Below are 20570 nucleotides of genomic sequence, written 5' to 3'. Positions count from 1 at the left end.
GCCCTGACCCAGATGTCACAGACCTCACCTGTTTACCTCCTAAGTTGTCTTGGGTGGGAAGACTGTCTCACTCTGACCTTTTGTGGCTATGCCACTCCAAAATTTGATTTGATGCATTATTTTATAGTTGTTTGGAGGGAAATATGTTGGAAATATTTAACTGGGTTGCTGTTTCTATTCTGCCATCTTGGCTCTGCTCTTTTCCCATTATTTTCCATATTCTTTATACCTTTTTCCCATCTGCACCATCTTTTCCCGGTTTTCCTTGGAGACCTTTATCACCCTTCAGACCTGGAAGCCCAGGAAGTCCTGGAGGACCAGGTGGACAGTCATTGCACACATCCTAAAAAGAAGAGACATCAAAAATACTGTTAAAACTTATTAAGTCCACAAATATTTTTTCATGTCTACTCTGTATAAGGTCCCATCCTGGGTACTGGCTGGAATACAAGGATTAATTTTAAAAAATAGCCCCCTCTCTCATGGAGCTCACAATTTAGTAGGAGACCGAAATAAAAATAAATAACTACCATGAACAATTTTTTAAAAAAGAAACATTTCCCTATTAAGACTATGGAAAATACACTACAAGTGTGGTTGAGATATGGTTTTTTCCACTTTCATGCTTTGCCAGTGACTAACAGAAAGGAATGATGTGTGCCTAAAATGATTAAGTACTAATTTTGTCGCTCCTCAAGAAGTATTTAGAGGCAAGAAACCCTGGGTTCACAACATGACTCTCATGCGTATTCAATGCATTATCTTGAACCTCTCCACATCTCCAGACAACTTTCTACTATGAGAGTAAGTTGTAGACAAGTTGTAGATCTTGAACAGTGGAGAGATTGAAGGTCCAGAAAAACAATTAAACAAGCAAACAAAAGTTTAAAAGTGCTAGGTACTGTACTAATTGCTTTGATAAAATATGGTCCTTGCCCTCAAGAAGCATATGTTTTTTTCAGTAAAAAAATAAATTGTGAAATTTGTTTAAAAATAAAACACAACAAGTAAGTATGTATTTATAAAGATACACACATGTTTATTGATATTATTAAAAGGAAGACATCTCGCGCAGGTGTTTATCAAAGACTAATTGACATATTGTCACAGCAAAGCTAATTATCTGGAAAGGAGGAAAGATAAGAGGACTACACAAGATCTGTTAATGAAGGAGTTGTGTGGTTCTGATGGACTAGTATTCCTGGATGGCTTTGTTTGAGTCTATTTTTGGTGCCCTGTGTGTCCCTAGGGAAGTCTTCTGTGCCAGTCAATCCATGCTGTTAAGTTGACCAAGTTTGGTTGAGAATTTAGGTTACGGAGATTTTGTGTCAGAACATAGCTGTATCCTAGACAACAGCTTCTGGTCCCATTCTTTTGGGTCTGCCAATAACAGAGAAAGTGAAACCCTGGCAAATAGGTCCATTGTCTGCCCCAATTAAATTCGAAGTTTCTTGTATGGACATGCTACATCTAATACAGCTTATTTTACCCTTAAATTATGCAATTCAATATTAACTGCCTTTAAGGGTAAGATAGCAGAGAGACTAGATATGTTCTATTTAACTGAAGAAAGCAGAACTAGGAACACAGGCTTCTGAGCTCAAGACTCAACTGAAACTGCTCTCTCCAAAGTTACCAACAATCTGTCTGTGTCACTTAATCATCATTTGCCTAAGTATAAACTACCTCCCTTCCTATTCCCTCCTTCCCACTCTTTCCTCCCTTTCTTCCCCAACCCTACAGTCTCCCCATGTCCCACTACACTCTACTTGACATTTTCATTGAGACCTCTGGAATTCTTGTTTAACATTTAATAAATTTCCATTCTTTTTTAACTTCTTCCTTTCATGATTCTTCCATCTCCTGAGTTTTAACCAGATGTGATTGCCTCCAAACTTCCTGAGACACTGGTCTTGGAAGTGTAGTTGGAATACTGCCTTCCTAATCTCAACCTCATAGGGTAACCAGTTCAGTTCCACCCTTTCCTCTCTTCTTCGACCATCTGCTCCTTTGTTCCTATTCACTATTTGTGCTTTGCTAACCCCAAAACTAGATTACTCCCACTAACTTCTTCCCCTGTTCCTATTCTTATGATGTTGAATAGAATGGAAGATGTCTTTGAACTGAGGTAATGACCCGATTACACATTTCTCTTATTTAAACTCAATTGGGCCCTCATTGGCAATCCTTTTACTCCTCCTTAATTGATTCACTATTACATTTCCCCAGAGAGACTGTTCCAAATTTCTTCCCTCCTCAAAATTCCCACATAGATCCTTTTATCCCACCCTCTGAGCTAAGGATCTTGAATAATATTTTACTAAGAAAATAAAGAAAATCATTATAAGCTCCCTCTTGCTGCCTTCTCTTTATCTCAAAAAACCCTTGACATCAATCCTCTCCCATTTTCTTCTTCTACATTCACTCCCTCGATACCATCCATTTCTGTCTCCCCCAGAAACCTGCTCCTTCAATAATCCTTTCTGTCTCTCCAATATTTAATATCTCCCTATCTATTGGTTCCCTCTCTGCTATTTAAAAAAAATCAAATCTCCTCCATCTGTAATAATATTTTAAAGCTTCTCTAGACCCTACTACTCTCTCAAGTTTTGTCCTCTATCTCTCCTTCCATTCATAGCCAAACTCCTAGGAAAAAAAATCTATTTCCTTTCCTCCTATTCATTTCTTAACCCTTTGTAATATGTCTTTTGAGCTCATCATTCAATTGAACCTGCTCTCTCCAAAGTTGCCAACACTCTCCTGGGTTCCAAATTGATTGAATTTTTTTCAATTCTCATTCCTTTCTGTACCTCTTTTCAGCATTTGACAATGTAGACCAGGGCTGTCCAACCTTAGGTTATCTTAGGGCCTCATTAAAATAAAATAATTATTTGAGGGCCACACCCAGAATAAAAAATACAGTACACTAATAGAAAGTGGGGGAACGCAAGTCATCAATAGGACAGGCGAAGGTGCAAAGTGCAAAAGCAAACACAAAACAACAAAGCGACAACACAACAGTATAAAGGTAGGTACATGCTGACTAGTCTGCATCATACAGACTGAACCCATCCCATAGATTGATCGAAAATTCTGTGTGATATGTTCTGTTCGTAACACGGCTTAAAAACACCAAAGAAAATTAGAATCAATGAGATTATTAGTGATGGAATTAAAAATTCTAATATGCATTCCATGCAGATTATTATTTGATTTTTTTTCTCGTGAAAATTAAAACCCACAAGCGTGCCGCATAAAATCACACTGGGGGCCCCATGAGGCCCACAGGCCGTATTTTGGACAGCTCTAACGTGGACTATTCTCTTCCCTAGGATACTTTCTCTTCTCAGTTTCCATGCACTCTCTTGCTTTTCCTCCTACTGGTCTGACCATTCCTTCTCAATCTCCTTTTCTAGAACATCATCCATATTATACTTCCTAACTCTGTGTGTACTCAGGATTTGTCTTGAGCATTTTCTTCTCTCTCAACACACTCTCCCTTGTTAACGTGATTATTGCCTCTATGAAGATGATTGCCAGCTCTATATATCTAGTCCCAGTCTCTCTCCTGAGTTCTAATCCCAACTGTATTGGAAATTTCAACTACCTAATACTGATTGAACATTTCAAGATAATGATTTATAGATGACAAAACTGAATTCATCATCTTTCTTTCAAAACCCATCCATCTTGAGAACTTCCCTATTTCTATCAAATATATAACCTTTCTTAAAGTTCTCTCGGTTAGCAACCTCCACATTATCCTCAACTTTTCATTCTCCCTTTCTCCATATGTTCCATCAGTTGCCAAACTTTGCCATTTCTACCTGCATAGCCTCTTTTTCAACTGCCCATTACTTATATAACCACTACTAAACCTCCCTTTCCCAAAAAGACAAGAGAATGGAATCTGTGAATTATAAACCAGTGACTTTAAACAGCTATCAGATTTCTAAAACATTACTAAATGGATGGTCAGAGAATACATAGGCTAAATTTAATTAAGAAAAGATCATGCAATTTGAAAGGATCCGTGATGAAAAATGCTGTCCACCTCCAGAAAGAAAACTGATAAAATGAATGCAAACTGAAGCCTACTTTTTTAACTTTACTTTTCTTAGGTTTTTTGGTGTGTTTTCTTTTGCAACACAGTTAATATGGAAATATACTTTGCATGACTTCAAATGTATGATCAATATTGCCTCTTAAGGGGTAGGGAGGAGCAGGAGGGTGGGAGATAATTTGGAACTTATTTTTTCAAATAAATTATAAATTTTTACATGTAATTGGGAAATTTAACAAAATTAAAAAAAATGAAAATGTCATGGGGAAGGTGGGTGGCACAGTGAATAGAGCACTGTCCTTGGAGTAAGGAGGACCTGAGTTCAAATCCAGCCTCAGACACTTGACATTTAATAGCTGTGTGACCTTGGGCAAGTCACTTAATCCCAACTGTCCTGCCTCCAAAAAATGTCATGCCACAGTAACTTTATTTCTTTTCTTGACAGTATTAACTGGTAGACCAATACTAGGCACCATAGTTTAGAAAGGACATTGATAAACTGGAGGGCATCCAGAGGAGGCAAAGTAGAATTCTGAGCTGAAAGTAACATTCATGGTATCCGGGGAGAGGCTGAAGGATTTGGGGATCATTTAACCTGGAGAACAGAAAATTTAAGGGTTGAGGGTGTGATGACTGACACCAGGGACTTGAAAAGCTGTCAAATGGAAAAGGCTTTTTATCCTTCTTCTGTCTGACCTCAGAAATAATGTAGTAGGAAAAATGGGTGCAAGTTACAAAGAAGAAAATTTACTTCTGATTTCAGGAAGAGAAAAAGAAAACAACACTACCACATTTCCTAAGAATGAAAGGTATCCAGTAGTGGAATGGGTAGCCTTGGGGGTAGAGTATGTTTTCCAGATGTAAGATCTTCAAATGGAGCCTCTATAGCCACTGGTGGAGGGAATTCTTTTTGGAGACTGGATGGGATGAACTGGATAGGTACCAAAGTCACTTATGACTTGAAAATTCTGTGATTCTTTGACTCTAAATCCTTCATCTTTAAATAGACCACATGATGAGAAATGTTTAGTGCTAATAAAAAACAGCTAATAAATTAGAGATTGAATCAATTTCTAATGATTTCTTGCCATGTCTGAAAAGGTGAAAAAACTCAAGCTTGCCAATAAAAATGAGTAAAGCTTGTGCTGAGACATATTTCCTCACAAAATAGATAATTATCTATCAGGAGACCTTGATGACTAGGAAGACGAAAAATTAGAGTCTAGGGTTTTTAGCATTCATGAGGTATTTTCAAATGTTACCCAAGGGCTTTCTTTTGGATATCAGAAATGGTCCTTTAGGAGAGCACATGGTAAGGAACACATTTATTACGTGGCTTGTCCTAAAGCCCAAGGAAGATTTTGAGCAAAGTAAAAACATGAAAATCTCTATATATCACAAATATATAAAAAAATAAATATATCTTATGGAACAATCCATGTGTGGCCACAGATTAAGAGAGTGGAAGTATTCCTCATTTCTTAGGACAAGGATGAAATAGGTCAAAATATAAAAATTACTTATCAATGGCAAGGGAAGTGAGATTCTGCTGTATTCGATACCAATGAGACCCTATTAAGGGTATTACACTCATTCTATTCATCACATTTAGTAATAGTTGTATCATTAGTTGTAGCATGTAGCAGCTAGCATTTATATAGCCCTTTAAGGTGTGTAAAGTGATTTTATATATATACATATGTATATATATATATATATATATATATGCATAGCGATTATATATGTATATGTACAGCATGATTATATGTGTGTATATATATAGATACACACACGTAATACATATATACATGCATACACATACATACATATATATACATATATATGTATATATATACACATATATATATATGAAATCTCATTTGATCTCATTTATATAAAGGAATACACCTTCTACAATATTTCCTTTTGCCCTTCCTCTGTAGTTCCTTTGCAATATTCTCATTTAAGTCTATCTCCCTGATGCTACAGTGTCCTGTTAGGTCTTCTTACCTCAATACCCTCCTTCTCTGAAATCCATCTTTCTTATTGACATCAGATTGATCTTCATGTTTAGATCTTCATGTCATTCTTGTACTCAAAATCAGTCCATGGCTCCCTATAGCCTCCTGAATCAAATTCAAAATTCTCTAACATTAAAGACCTTCTACAATCTGGAATTGCCTTGTTTTTCCAAACTTACCTCAGACTTCTCCTTTTCACAGTCCTCTATCCCCTAGTCAAACTGGGGATCGAACTCTGTGGTTTGATCAAGCAGTATTTTAAACCCAGAATATTTTTCATCACCTTTGCTGCCTCTTGAATTCCTACTTATCATTTGAAATCCAACATAAATGTCATTTCTCCCAAAAAGCCTTCTGCCCAGTCTATAACAATCTTTTTTCTCCCATGGACATAGCACAGTACTTTGTTTTGTACTCCTTTAATGCACATATCATTTATTACTTTATATTATCTTATCTACATATAAATACTATATCCCCTTCAAGACTGTAAGCTCCATGAGGGCAGGGACCGCCTCATCTAAACTTGGTATCTTCACTAGCACTTACTATAGTGCTCTACACACACAAATACTGAACATAAATGCTAATTAAATTTTAATCAATTAAACTGAGGAACCTGAAAAAGGCTCTTACCTTCACTAAGAGGTTTAGATCCTCTGGAGATAGAAGAGGAGAGGGACCCTGCCAACAGAAAGAGTGACAATTAGGATTATGCAAGAGGCAGATGGTTTTATTTTATAAAAAGGAAGACTCATGTAGGAACAAGTGAGAACTTGATTATAGTTTATATTTACTCAAGAGTAATAAGGACTGTATCAAGTGTGTGAAACCCTGCTCAGAGAACACAAAACACACGAATTACCCAGCTAGAAATGAATGATTTTAGGCAAGGCTGAATCTGAGCAAAAGGTGAGGCTGATGGGACCTTAGTTCCTAAGTTATTTTCTGTAGACCTATCTACCTTCACAATACTACTATCCTTTTCCCCATCAAGACCTCATAAAAATAATAGCTAATATTTTTATAGTGCTTTAAGACTTGCAAATTTTACATCTTATCTTATTTCATCCTCAAAACAAGTCTGTGAAGTAGGTGATATCACTGTTCCCATTTCACAGATGAGGAAACAGTGACTTGAGAGACTGAATGACTTGGCTTGGGTTATATAGCTAGCAACTGCCTGAGGCAGATTTTGAACCCAGGTCTTCCTGGGTCTAAGTCCAGCACTCCACCCATTGGCTGTCCTAACTGTCTATCTCTTCTCACAAAAGGTCAAAATGATCTGTGCTCATGGGATCTAGGGCTGAAAGTAAGCTTATGGGTCACATTCAGTTCTCATTTTATAGATCAGGGCCTGAGACTCAGGGATATTGAATAATTTTCCTAAAGTTCAGAATGGAATTAAGTGGAGGTGGATTGCAGATTCTATCTTAAGACTTGGTGGGGGACGGTGGTAGGGAATGAAGCATCTGAAGGGTTTTCTTGGGGATGAAAGGTTAGTCTTGTTATAATTGACTCAAATGGGTAGAGCAAAGAGAAAAATTAGTTTTGATGTGAAGAAAAACTTTCTAATAATTAGAGCTATATGGTAGTAGAATGGATTGCCTTGGGAGACGATGTATGCCCCTTTGTTAGATGCTTCTAAGATAACCCTTGATGACAATTAAAGACCTTCCACAATCTGGAATCGTCTTATTTTTCCAAACTTACCTCAAACTTCTCCTTTTCACAGTCCTCTATCCCCTAGTCAAACTGGACTATTCTCTAGGGTTTGTTCAAGCAGTATTTTAAACCCAGAATGTTTTCCATCACTTTTGCTGCCTCTTGAATTCCTACTTATTTGAAATCCAAGATAAATGCCATTTCTCCCAAAAAGCCTTCTGCCCAGCATATAATAATCCTTGGTATTTTATAGGGGAAATCTTTTTTCCCTATATCTAGGTTGGACTAAGTGGCCGCCAAAGTCCCTTCTAACTCTGAAATTCTGTGATCTTCACTCTCGTGTTCTTTTGAGTACACTATACTGCTATCAGTCATGAACCCCTAAGAGTAAATATAAAGTCACTGTGCTCTCTCCCAGAGGGCTTAGCATTTTAAGCCTTTTATTTTTCAGGCACTCTGTAAAAATCCTCTATAGCCAAGGATTTATGGATACACATGGACTAGTGTTATAAAGGATGGAAGGTATGGAGTGGTTATGTACCTATAACAGTGGAGGAAGTACTGACACATGACATCACAAACATATCAAAGTATCTCTTCTTCAATGGCTTTCTCTTGGTTAAAAGCATTTCAAGCAACGGTAAGCAAGTGAGAGGTAGATATCATGTGAGTCAGAGAGAAAGAAATGGCCCAGTTTGAAAGAAAGATAACAATTGTTCAGCAGCTGGTGTTGGTGCTGGCAATGATGATTGGTTCACTGTCCACAAAGGTTGTCTCAGTCAATAAAAGTTGTGGGGGCCAGGATGGATGTGGGGCTAGGGTCTATGCACATAGTTATTCAAATGGAATTTAAATATATGTCCATTCATTCATTCACATAGTCATTTAATCAGTCAGAGCATAAGGTACTCCTTTTTGGGGGGGGGGGGTTCCTTCTCTCTATGAGGGCTACCCTCAATATTTGCTTTGCAGGAAACTCTTTGGTATTTACTGACACTAATCACCACTTCCTGGTCAAGAAATCCTTCTTTTTTTCTGACTAAACATAATTAGGTTAAAAAAATTACTATCACATGAAGAAGTCATTCCTAACATAAATTAGGAAATTGGAAATAGTAAAATTCACAAAAGCATAGATTTGTTTCTTAGCATCTAACATCAACTCTCTTAGGCAAAGGCACAAGTTCTTTTTGAAAATGCCAAATTTCTATTATGGTAGACTAATTAGGAGAAGGACTTGCGGTCAATGATGGGGAGAAGAACTTGAAATAAAAGGAACTAAGTGCCCCAGAGAAAGACTGGTGGCAATTGTAAAAAGAAAAAAAAACAGCCAAACCAAAAAAAGCAACAACAAAAACAATGAATCATAAAAAGTTTGAAAGAGGGTAGATACATTAAAATCCATACTTTAATATTTAGGAAAGGTCTGTGACTTCAGGGATATAGCCATTCTCCACATCACAGTTCTCTCCTTGCCTTAATGGACAGTTTTCTTGAGTTATTTTAAAAAAAATGTTAATACTTAAAAAAATCATCCTTTGGTTGTAAGCTTCTGACAATGAACTTCTAGAAGCTTAGCTAGTTTGGTCCACAGAACTGTAGCTGGTCATTATTCAATGCTATACAGCTTGGTAAGACCCACCAGAATTTGTGCCTAATTAAAATGGCCTCTGAAAACCTGGTGTTAACCTCCATATTTCAAAAACCACCACCACCACCACCACAATAATAATAATAGTGGTTGGATGGTTGCTGTCCTTCGTTCTTGAAGGGAACCAAAATGACATCACTATGTTAGAGTCCAAGTTACAATGTATCCAACTGTGGCTGATCAGACCAAAACAAACCTGGAATGCTCTGCAACAAGTCGGACAAAGAGAGCCCATGTGAACATTTGGAGTGGGTTCACTAAATTTACGCATCTCATATTTCTTTTGAGCCATTTCAATTCTGCTTTGCACAGCCCCTTCTCTGATGAAAGCATGCCATGCTAGGAGGTCCTTTGCTAGTCAGTGTCTCCTGTGTCACACTATCCATTCTAAAGTCCTTAAGAGAGACCTTGAGAGTGTCCTTGTATTGCTTCTTCTGACCACCATGTGAGTATTTGCCCCCTATGAGTTCTCCATAAAAGTCTTTTAGGCAAGTGAACATATGGCATTCAAACAACACGGACAGTCCATCGTCATTGTGCTCTCTGCAGTAGAGGCTGAATACACACACAGATAGTATATTTCTGAGGCAGGATTTCAAATCAGGTCTTCCTGACTCCATTGTGCCTTGATAAGCTATTGTAGGTGTTTAATGTAAAATTAAAACACACATGTAAAGGGTTTTAAATGCCAGCCTGAGGAATCTGTATTTTATCCTGTAGACAAAACTGAGATATTTAAAGAACTTGAGTGTGATATGGTCAGACGTGGGCCTTAAGAGCATTATTTTGGTGATTTCTCTGGATGGACTAAAAAGGAGGTGATTGGAAACAAGGAGACTGGGAAGGAAGCTATTACACCACAGGCCATGAGGGACTGAAAAAAGATGGTGGCCTGCAAGTGGGAAGTAGGTTATAGCTATGAGAGATGTCATTAAGGTAGGACCAGTATGACTTAGCAATGAAACATACATGGGGGAGTGTGAGGGCTAGGGAAGAGTTAAGCATGACTTTGAAATTATGAATCTAAGTGACTACGAAGCTCAATAAAAAAAGGGAAATTTGGAAGATGGGTTGTTTTAAGGGTAAAGATGGGGAGCTTCCTTTAGCTATATTGAATTTGAGATGCTTAAGTGGTCTCCCAAAAGAGATGTCCAGCAGGCAGCTGACAGAACAGGACTGGCACTCAGGGAAGAGATGAGGGCTGCTCATACGGCTTTAGCAGTCATCTTTATATAAATAGTACTTGAACTCAAGGAAGCAGAAAATATCACTAGGGGAGACAATGAAGAGGAGAGGATAAGAGAGGAGAGGAGAGGATAGGATAGGATAAGAGAGGAGAGGATAAGAGAGGAAAGGAGAGGGGAGGAGAAGAGAGGATAAGAGAGGAGAAGAGAAGAGAGGAGAGGACAGGAGAGGAGATGATGGCCTAGTTCAGGGCTTTTAGAGGCAACTATACTAAGGGGCAGAAGATGGACTTTGATGCAGCAAAGGAGAAAGAGGAATGGTTGAACCACTAGTAGGACAAGCAGGAGAGAAGAATCATAGAAGACAAGGGAGAAAAGAAAGTCCATGAGGAAGGAGAAATTAACAGTATTAAAAGTTGTAAAGAATTTAAAGAGAATGAAGATTGAAGGGGGAAATATTATTTAACAATTCAGTTTATTTTTAACCTTAGAAAACACAAGGTTCGGTGGAGATAGATTTTGATAAATTTGTGAGAGTGAGAAACAGATTACAAAGATCAAGGAGTATGTGGATGGTGAGGAGAAAAAGAAAGAGAACGCAGAGGATTCTTTCTAGGAGTTTGTCACTGAAAAGACTTAGGGATACAGGACAACAGTTGGAGGGGGTAGCAGGATCAAATGAAATGTTTTTTTCCCTAAGGGTAGGGTAGATCTAAGCATATTTTTATGAAACAGAGAAAGAGACAGTAGATAGGACAACATTAAATATGAAAGACAGAGGGAATAAACACTGGGCTAATGCTCTAACGGAAACGCAGAGTCGCATAGTGGAATGAGTTAGGACTAGGCTCTGGAGTTAGGAGACCTGAGTTGGAATCTTGATTGGATCATTTAAATAGTTATATTAGTTGATACAGCTTTTGAGCCTGTTTTCTCACATGTAAAATGGGGAAAATCATTCTTACACTGTCTCTCTCTTAGAATTATTGTGGGGAAAAGGGTTAGGAAACTTTGAAACCATTATGGAAATGAATAATGATGATAACCATGGCAACAGTGATGATGGTACCAATGATGGATGAATGGTTACAGGCGTTCATAAGCAAAAGTTCTTATGTCTCAGGCTAGCCTCATTGTGACAACTAAGGTTAGAATAACTTCTCATGGAAAGCAGGGTTTTTTGATGGTACTAGTATAAAGGAAGAAAACAAGGCCAGTCAGGACTTAAAAAAATCAGAAGAGTAAGACAACTTACTGGTTTTCCTGGTGGTCCTCTTTCTCCTGGATTTCCAGGTAGACCCTACAGAAATAAACAAAATCTTGTCATATTGGCTACACACAGTCCATTCTTGTGTTTTAACACTTTCTTCTCCCCATAACCCTTGCAAAGGTGATCCACAGGAAGGATGGGATCTTCATTGCTGAGAAGCAGTGACAAGGTCACTCAGAGGACCTGACTGCATCCCCTAGCATTAACTTTTATTAGATGTGTGACCTGGGGCAAATTATTTCAACACTCTGAGCCTCACTTTCTTCATCTGTAAAGTGAAGCTTATAATCCCCCTTTGCTTCATAGGATCCTGTGAGGACCCAGTGATATATCTATAGATGTTTGTTATAAATATGAATTGACATGTTAATATGTTTTTTATGTTGGAAATGTCTGCCGCAGAATAGGTGTGCACAAAGGGGTTGTCCCCTTAGGGACAATAATCAATAAATTCTAGGAAGGCAAATATCTCCAAAGCAAGAGGGCGAACTTCCACAAAATATAGAGCCACCTAAAAATGAAATTAATGGTCACATGCTAAGGTGAGATCCCTGTCTCACTGGAGGTCTTCAGACATAGGCCTAATGCCTACTTGCCAAGGACCTTATCAACATTGTAGACAGAATTCATGCTTTAGGTGGGATTTGGATTAGAAGACCTCTGAGGTCCCTTATAAATATGTCCATCACCCTTGATGTTATAGAAATGTCTGGATTTGACGGGTTATCCAGAGGGATGTGGAGGCCTGTGGAATATGAGAAAGAATGGTCTTTTGGTCAATACACAATAATTCAACTTTTTCACCCTCTTCACAACAAGCAATAAAGTCTCTGGACTAGGAAAATACAAGTCCCCAATGTCCTTATGTAATTCTCTACTTTTTCATGACTTAAGAATCTTGACAGTTGGTTAAATAATTACTTTGCTACTTGCTAGAACTTGCCAGAGATTTCTGCTGCTGGTATAGCCATCAGGAGTCCAGTTAGCTTCAAGCTCAAAAGAGTCATTGGAGGAAGCAGAGGAATTTACTGAGATTTTGACAATATATTTAATAAAATCTCTTTGGTGATGTCTCTGGAAAAGACAGAGGTAGGCTGCATTGAAGTTCAATGAAATGTATTTGGGACTAGTTGAATGACTGGACCCAAAGAGTACTCATTCCTGGACTGTTGTCAGATTTGATGGAAGTATCTAGTGGAATGGGAGGCTTCGTGGCATTAAGGATGGAAAGTCTGAAGAGCTGGCCTCAAAACTAGGTTCAAGTACAAACCAGGACATAAACTAGCTTGAGCAAGCCATTTAACTTCTCAGCGCTCAAGGCAACTCTCTAAGACTAAGGTATATATCGAGAAGGTGTTTACTGGTATTGTAAGAAGTATCCTCACCTGGGAGTTCCCCCACACCAAAGAAATTTACAAGTTCAGGATATACGTCTATCTTCTAGTTAAGTACCCCAGTGGTCTTGCTTGATCTTAAGATTTTTTTTAACATTTTTATCAATGACCACAATAACGTTATATGTGGCTTGTTTACAAAACTATAGATGACACAAGAAGGTATTACTAATTCACAGAACGGGTAAGGATTCAAAAAGAAGTGAATGAGGTAGAAACTGCAATGATTAGATGAATTTCAATAGATCAAAGTAAAGGAGAATTCTTGGATTATTAAAAAAAAATCAGTGTTGTGGCTAGAGAGTAGTTTGTTCAAAAAAAGAACTTGAAGACTTTGTGAGTAAGCAATGTTGAAACTCTAACGTATCTGTGATTTCTTACATGTGAGTATTTTTACTATGGAAATCATAGTCCATCCATCCCCATTTAGTCTGTTTGACTGTTGCTCATGACCCCCCGTAAATCTGCAATGATGGTCCACCCAACATTTGGAGTACTTCCTTCGTTTCTCTTGAAAGCATGAAGTTAACCAGGGTGTCCACTGGTTGTCTCTTGGTGTCTCTATGTGACCAGTCCATATTTGTAGACATGCATTTCTTTGATGATAAACCTTATATCCTATTCTTGATGATTCATAAAGGAATTCATAATTCTTTGTTTATAATATTTTACAGCATGATGGCATCAATCATGCAGCTCTTCATTGTCCTTTGGGTCATCCTCAAATTTCATTCCTTTGGGGACTATAATATTTTGCAACTTTCAAACACAATCACACAACATCATTGGAAGAATCTTGACATTAAAAAAGATGGGCCTTTGTTTTAGTGAGAAGCTTGAAATCATTAAAAAATAAAACAAAACAAAAAACCGTTTAATTTCCCAAAAGTCATATAGTGAATTCAGAAAGCTCACTGTCCATAGTTAGCTTCTGTCACATATATTCTATATATAGTGTATATATGCATATGCATGTGTGTATATATACATATATATACACATACATTTATGCACACATACACAAATATCCACATTTGTGTGTATAATGTAAAGATACTTTAGTTGTTGTTGAATCATTTCAGTTGTGTTAGATTCTTCGTGACCCCATCTGGGATTCTCCTGGAGTGTTTTGCCATTCCTTCTCTAGCTCATTTTACAGATGAGGAACTGAGGCAAACAGGGTTAAGTGACTTACCTAGGATCACAGCTAGTAAATATCAGAGGTGGGATTTGAACTCATGAAAATGAGTCTTCCTGTTTATAAGCCCAGTATTCTACCTACAATGCCACCTAGCTTCCCCTGTATATATGCATACTAAACACACACACACACACACACACAGTATGTCTATACATGCATAATCAATATATCTCCATCTATCTATCTATCTATCTATCTATCTATCTATCTATCTATCTATCTAGAGTTCTAGAAGCCATTCATCCATCTGTATACCACAGTTTGGATAATAGACATTCTTTGTCTACTTGGTTTTTCCTGTGTCTTAGCTATCCAGTAAGACCAAACTCTGTTGAGGGATTTGGGATCTCATTTAGGAAGCTCTGCAATGTCCTGGGCGATGATCCATTCAGAGCAATGACATCTGCAAACATGGGTACCTGGAAAGCCTTACCATCTAGAGTCATTGCCTCTTATATCTGGATTCTAAATTGGATCTCCTTCATGACAGCGATGAACATCTTTTGAGCATGACTCCCTGTTTTGCATCTTGCTTGATACTAATGATTACAGTGTTATCAAACATAATTACCACTGTTACATCTTGCAAGAAATCTTATATAATTTTTACATTATGCATGAGAGATACCTTATTGGAGGGAAAGCAGTTAGGGTGGAGTTTTGCTCTATGAAATAAATAAATATATATATATATGTATATATATATACACATATATATATGTGTGTGTGTGTGTGTGTGTGTGTGTGTGTGTGTGTATATACACATATATATTTATACACACACACACATATATATATAAACACATATATATACATACACATATACATAAGCAAAACTAATAAGCATAATGGGATCTCCTATTTGCTACACATTTTGTTAAATTGTATGACTGTAGAGCTTTTATTTACTGTGAAATATTATTTGTAAAAGCCTTTTTAGGAAGGTACTGACAAACTGGAATGTGTCTAGAAGAGAGCAAACAAGGCAGAGAAAGGACTAGAGACTATACCACAGAAAGACTGACAAACAGAGCCAAGGACATTTAACCTAAATGAGAGAAGGCTAAGTATATGTGGTGGGTTGGAAGTGGGAAGATGGTCACTGTATCCAGCTATTTGAAAGGAGATTTACCTTGCTTGGCACTGAAGGGCAAAACTAGCGTCAATGGATGGAAGTTACAGGAAAGTAGATTTTGTCACAGGATAATTTTTGTAAAATTTAGAGCCATTAGGGATTTAAGAGGGGTGCCTTGGTAGGTAGTAAGCCCTCTAATGAGCATTCATTTATTGTATCCCTTCCTGGAGTGGCTTGACACATGTCATTAATTAGGAAATGTGCTGGGAAAAGAAAAAGACAATTTCTAATGGGAACCATGCTGAGAGGGATAGCTAGCAGACTACAGGATTGTAAAGATCCACTGGGATATCAAAAGGTTAGAATGATAGGTTAAACCTACAAATATAAAATTCAGTATGACAACATGTAAAGTTCTCCATTTAGACTAATAAGAAAACAAAACAAAAATTTTAAAAAATGATTGAAGTTTAGCTAGATAACAGTTTGTGTGAGAAAAATCCAAGCATCTTTTGGGACTGTAAGGTGAACATGATTCAGTAACAATACATGATAGCTTCAAAAATGCATATATTTCAGGTTTCGTGAATAGCAGAGCTTTCACTAAGCAGGAAGTAATAACCCCTCTGTATGCTTTCCTGTCCAGATAACATTTGGAATTGTTGTCAATTCTGGGTACCACAATACTGGAAGGAAATTGAGAAATTACGGTTTGTTAAGAGAAGAGTTACCATAATAGTCAAGAACGATAGCAACAAACATTTATGTAATGCCTACTATCTTCCAGGTATCCAGTTAAGCACTTTAAAAGTATTAACTCATTTTATCCCCATAACACCCCTTGCAGCCAAATGTTACTATTATCCTCATTTTATAAATGAAGAAACTGAGGCCAACAGAGGTTAAGCAACTTGTCCAGGGGTCACACAAGCTAGTAAGAATATGAGGTTGAATCTGAACTCAGGTCTTGGGTGCTCTATCCACTGAGTCACCACATATAATGAAGAAAATGAGATAATAAGCGTGAAACGGAGAATAACAGGAAGGATGTGAAGAGCTTTCATACAGAAGAGGGATTCTACTTTTTTCTGTTAGACACCAAAAAGTAGAACCAGCAGCAATAAAGATAAGGTGTAGATGAAAGGATTTTGGCTCAATGTATTAAGAAGTAGAGCCCTTCAAAAGAAGAATAGGTTCCTCCTGCAGGTATTCAATTTTTGATTGCAGGAAGACATTAGGAGGAAGCTGGATTATACCTCATCTGAGATACGATCGAGGGGACTAAATCCCTCGTTTCCTTGAAGATTCAACTCAGGTGCTCCCTTCTACATGAGGCCTTTCCCAATCCTTACCTCCCACCCCTCACTTGTTAGTGTAGTCTCTACAAAAAGGTTACATTACCTATTTTGTGTATTTCTCTGTATGTTCATGTTTGTCTTCCCTATTAGACTGTAAACTCTTTGAGGATAGGGACCATTTCATTTTTTCCCAGAACCTAGAATAATAATCCATAGCTTATTGATTAGTTGATTGATTTAATAATGGACTTATCAGAGGTATCAATACCTTGAACTAATGGTGTGGTGAGAAAAAGCTTTGACTGGGGAGCTAGAGACTTTCAGTTTGAATCTTATTTCCTTAGGAGTCACTTCTGCTCTCTTAGCCACAATTTCCATAATCAAGGTTTGGATGAGATGATGTTCATGTGGTCTCTTGAAGATCAAAGAGTTTATAAATTCATGATTGTAGAACACATAATTTTTATTTACTTACATCTTGTCCAGCTGGACCTTGTGGCCCTGGGAATCCAGGTAACCCTCGAGATCCCTGAGTAAAAGAAAAAGAAAAAAATACACCCCCCTCAAGTATTAGGGAATACATTTACATACCCTTACATAATACATACATACACACATATACATACACATAAATATTAATGGATACACATGAGTATTTTATATATGAATATAAGAAACGTGTTAACAGTCTGTAGAATCTAAAACATGATGTTGCTTTGTCCTAATCTTATTCTACCAAACCACAACATCCCATCATTCCATCTCTCTGTTTCAGCCTTCTTTTTAAACCTATTTGTTCTCACTGTTATCTTCAATCTATTCACATTTCAGTCTTTCTTCTAGTCATTAGCCTTGCACTGACTGAATCCAGTTTATACTTTCACCAAACTCAACCCTACAAACCTATCACCAATAATTCCTTTGATTTCATCTCATTCCTAGCAACATACATACAAATATATGTACATGCATATGTATATATGTATTCATGTATATACATATATACATATACATACACATGCACACATACTCTCTCATACACATATAGTTGTCCCCTTTTAATGCCTTCCTGGTACCCAAGAGAGCATTCAAAGATGTTAACTTTCAATAGTATCTGTTAAAATATTAAAAGGATCATAATGTTAGTCACTGGCACATTGAAAGGATCCTCATGGAGGCATTAATGAGAAACCTTGGAAGAGGATCATTTAAAATGAGGAATATATGGGTTGCCACCTACACTGATGAAAGCAATATTCAACCATGCACCTCAACATGTTCCCTACAGAAATCTAGCCACTGTTCAGGCACACTGTACTTACTGGTGGTCCCTTTTCTCCTGGTGGTCCAATGGAACCCTAGAGACAAACAGAATGAGATATCCTTGAAATTAGACTCAATATTCAACTACAGAGAGGACATTTAATTTCACTAGACACTGAAATTATCAGCCAGATGGGCTGGGGGTGGAGGAAAGAAATGAGAAGACAATGTATTGTGGGATGTGTGTACCACCTGAGAAGCTCTTCAACTCTGTGTGGTCTGTGGCCTTGTAAGGGAAAGGAAGTGGTTTGGGTTTCCAAGAATTTCATGCTTTACTGTACCTTGAGTGGAACTAGAATATGAATGAAATCACTGACATCTCTCTTGGGATGAGGCTGGCAGAGCGATCTTCCCAAGAGGAAGCAAAATTTTGGGACAGATTAATGGATGGTTTGAATGAAGAATGCTCAATTGTTCACATTGAGACCATGTGAATTCATTAGGATGAAAAAGCATCTTACTCATTTTAACTTGGAGCTAATGTGAGACTGTATTTGGCAGCCTCTAGGCAGCTGAAGAAGCAAGTGGGAGAGAAACACAATGCAGCAACCAAGTCAACGCGGCTTTTCCTGAAGCAAGAATAAATCCTATTGGAATTTTCTTCAATTTAATACCTTGATTTTTCCCCAAGAATAGTAATAATAAAAATAACAAAATTGACTAATATTTCCAGAGAGTGTCAAGATTTGCCAAGTGACTTCCATAATTGATTTTTACTCAGACCTATGATTCAATGTTTGTAAGGAATTTCCAATGTAGAAACTCGTTCCATCAGTGAAAATCAGCGACTTGTTGATAACTCAAAAGATAGTTATAAATAAGTTTTATAGGGCAGTCAAGGGGACACTGACAATTTAAATGACTTACCAATATTCAGAAAGTGGGTGTGTCCCAGAAGTAGGACTTAAAATAGGTCTTCTTGACCCAAAGGCCAAATCTCTACCCTCTAAAGTACTTTGCCTCCAATAAACTCATTTTATAATTATTGAAATTTGATTCAAACTTTATTAAACATAGTATACAAAAAACTGGCCCTGAAGCCAGGAAGACCTGTATTCCAGTCCAGTCCCTGAAAGATACTGGCTGCGTGACCCAGAGTAAGACACCTAAGTACAATTCTCTAAAGTTAAAAATGGCAGAGAAGGCACCTGTCTACTTTAGTAAAGGGAGGTTACTTACCTGGTAGTTCCTTGTTTTAATAAATATACAGACCTAGTGCTGATCTTTTATGTGTTAGGTATTGTTCTAGGTATTATGAGTACTATGGCGAAAAGGAGAGAAGTCTTTACTATCAGTTAGCAAGCATTCTACTGAAGGATGTGATATTGAGTAAAGTAACTACAAAGTATTTGCAAAGTGATAGAAAGTAACCTCAACTAGGATTGAGTGCATTTGATCCTTCATAGTCTAGACTTTAGATCTGCTGTGCCAATTCTTATTCATGCTGGCAAGTCAGAACCCCACAGGGTAGCTCCCATATTTGCTTTGGTATTTTAAGGATCAAGTTGAAGAGTTTGTGGGGAGGTCTGTTCCATAATTGTATAGCTCAAAAGTCCCTATGAGTTGGGAGTCCCCCAGTGACTATCAGTTGATATCAATTAGCCAAATAGACTTAATTGGCTTTTGTAATCAGGTTTTTACCAAGGGGGTATATTGTAAGAATAGTTTCTACCCCACTTTACAGCCTTTCCCTCAAGCAGGGGCATCCTCTCCAAGTACCTACAGAATGCAGGGAGAAATGAATTCGACCTTAGAACAGAGGATACAACAAAATGGGTAATTCACAGCTCCTTGAAATCTCTGGCTGGAAGTACTTTATCTATCCTCTTCCCCCTCCTCCCTAGCATGGGGCCCTTATGATGTGTTACTTAAGTATTGCATAGCTTTCTACTGGGCTCCTGGTAAGACTCCGTAGTTGCCTTTCCTGAGTGTATTTGGTTTGTCCTTGGCTTTCTATGTAGGTAGACATTGCTGCCAGTCACTGTTATTTCTGGAGATACTGCTAAGACACCGATGAGAAGTCCAAATTTTTCAGATGCTTCAAAGTGTAAAAGATTTTCCTCTAGTCTGGCAGCTTCAAAGGGGGAGAGAGGGAGGATTCCAAGGCTCCTCCCCTCCCCCACAAACAAATGAGTCCCTCTCATTGGCTTGACTAGAACTGCCTTCCCTTGGTTCATCACTCAAACGCTAGGATCCAACCTAGTGCTCTCCCCCTCAACTCCAACTACTGACCTCTCTATCTTCCTTTAAGTTCCAACAAAAATGCCACTTTTTACAGGAAGACTTTGCCAATACCTCTAATTTCCAGTGCCTTCCATCTTTTAATTATGTCCTTATCTTGTATATTGCTCACTTTGCATATATTTATTTGTATGGTGTTTCCACATTGGATTGTAAATTCCCTGAGTGCAGGGATTGTTTTTTG

General features: G+C 37.7%; 1 protein-coding gene across 1 annotated transcript in view; it reads right to left on the bottom strand.

Moving 5' to 3' along the window:
• COL22A1 (collagen type XXII alpha 1 chain) overlaps positions 1-20570 on the bottom strand; it is a 570107-nt gene that overhangs the window by 94624 nt on the left and 454913 nt on the right. Inside the window, exons 40-44 of the mRNA XM_036741444.1 lie at positions 18145-18180; positions 17298-17351; positions 11840-11884; positions 6721-6768; positions 230-343 (exon numbers count right to left, since the gene is read on the bottom strand). Of these exons, the coding sequence (XP_036597339.1) occupies positions 230-343; positions 6721-6768; positions 11840-11884; positions 17298-17351; positions 18145-18180 (297 nt within the window). The remainder of the gene's footprint in view (positions 1-229; positions 344-6720; positions 6769-11839; positions 11885-17297; positions 17352-18144; positions 18181-20570) is intronic.

Source organism: Trichosurus vulpecula, chromosome 1 (assembly GCF_011100635.1).
Source record: "Trichosurus vulpecula isolate mTriVul1 chromosome 1, mTriVul1.pri, whole genome shotgun sequence".
Taxonomy (NCBI): Eukaryota; Metazoa; Chordata; class Mammalia; order Diprotodontia; family Phalangeridae; genus Trichosurus; species Trichosurus vulpecula.
This window is presented reverse-complemented; position numbering and strand designations above follow the sequence as displayed.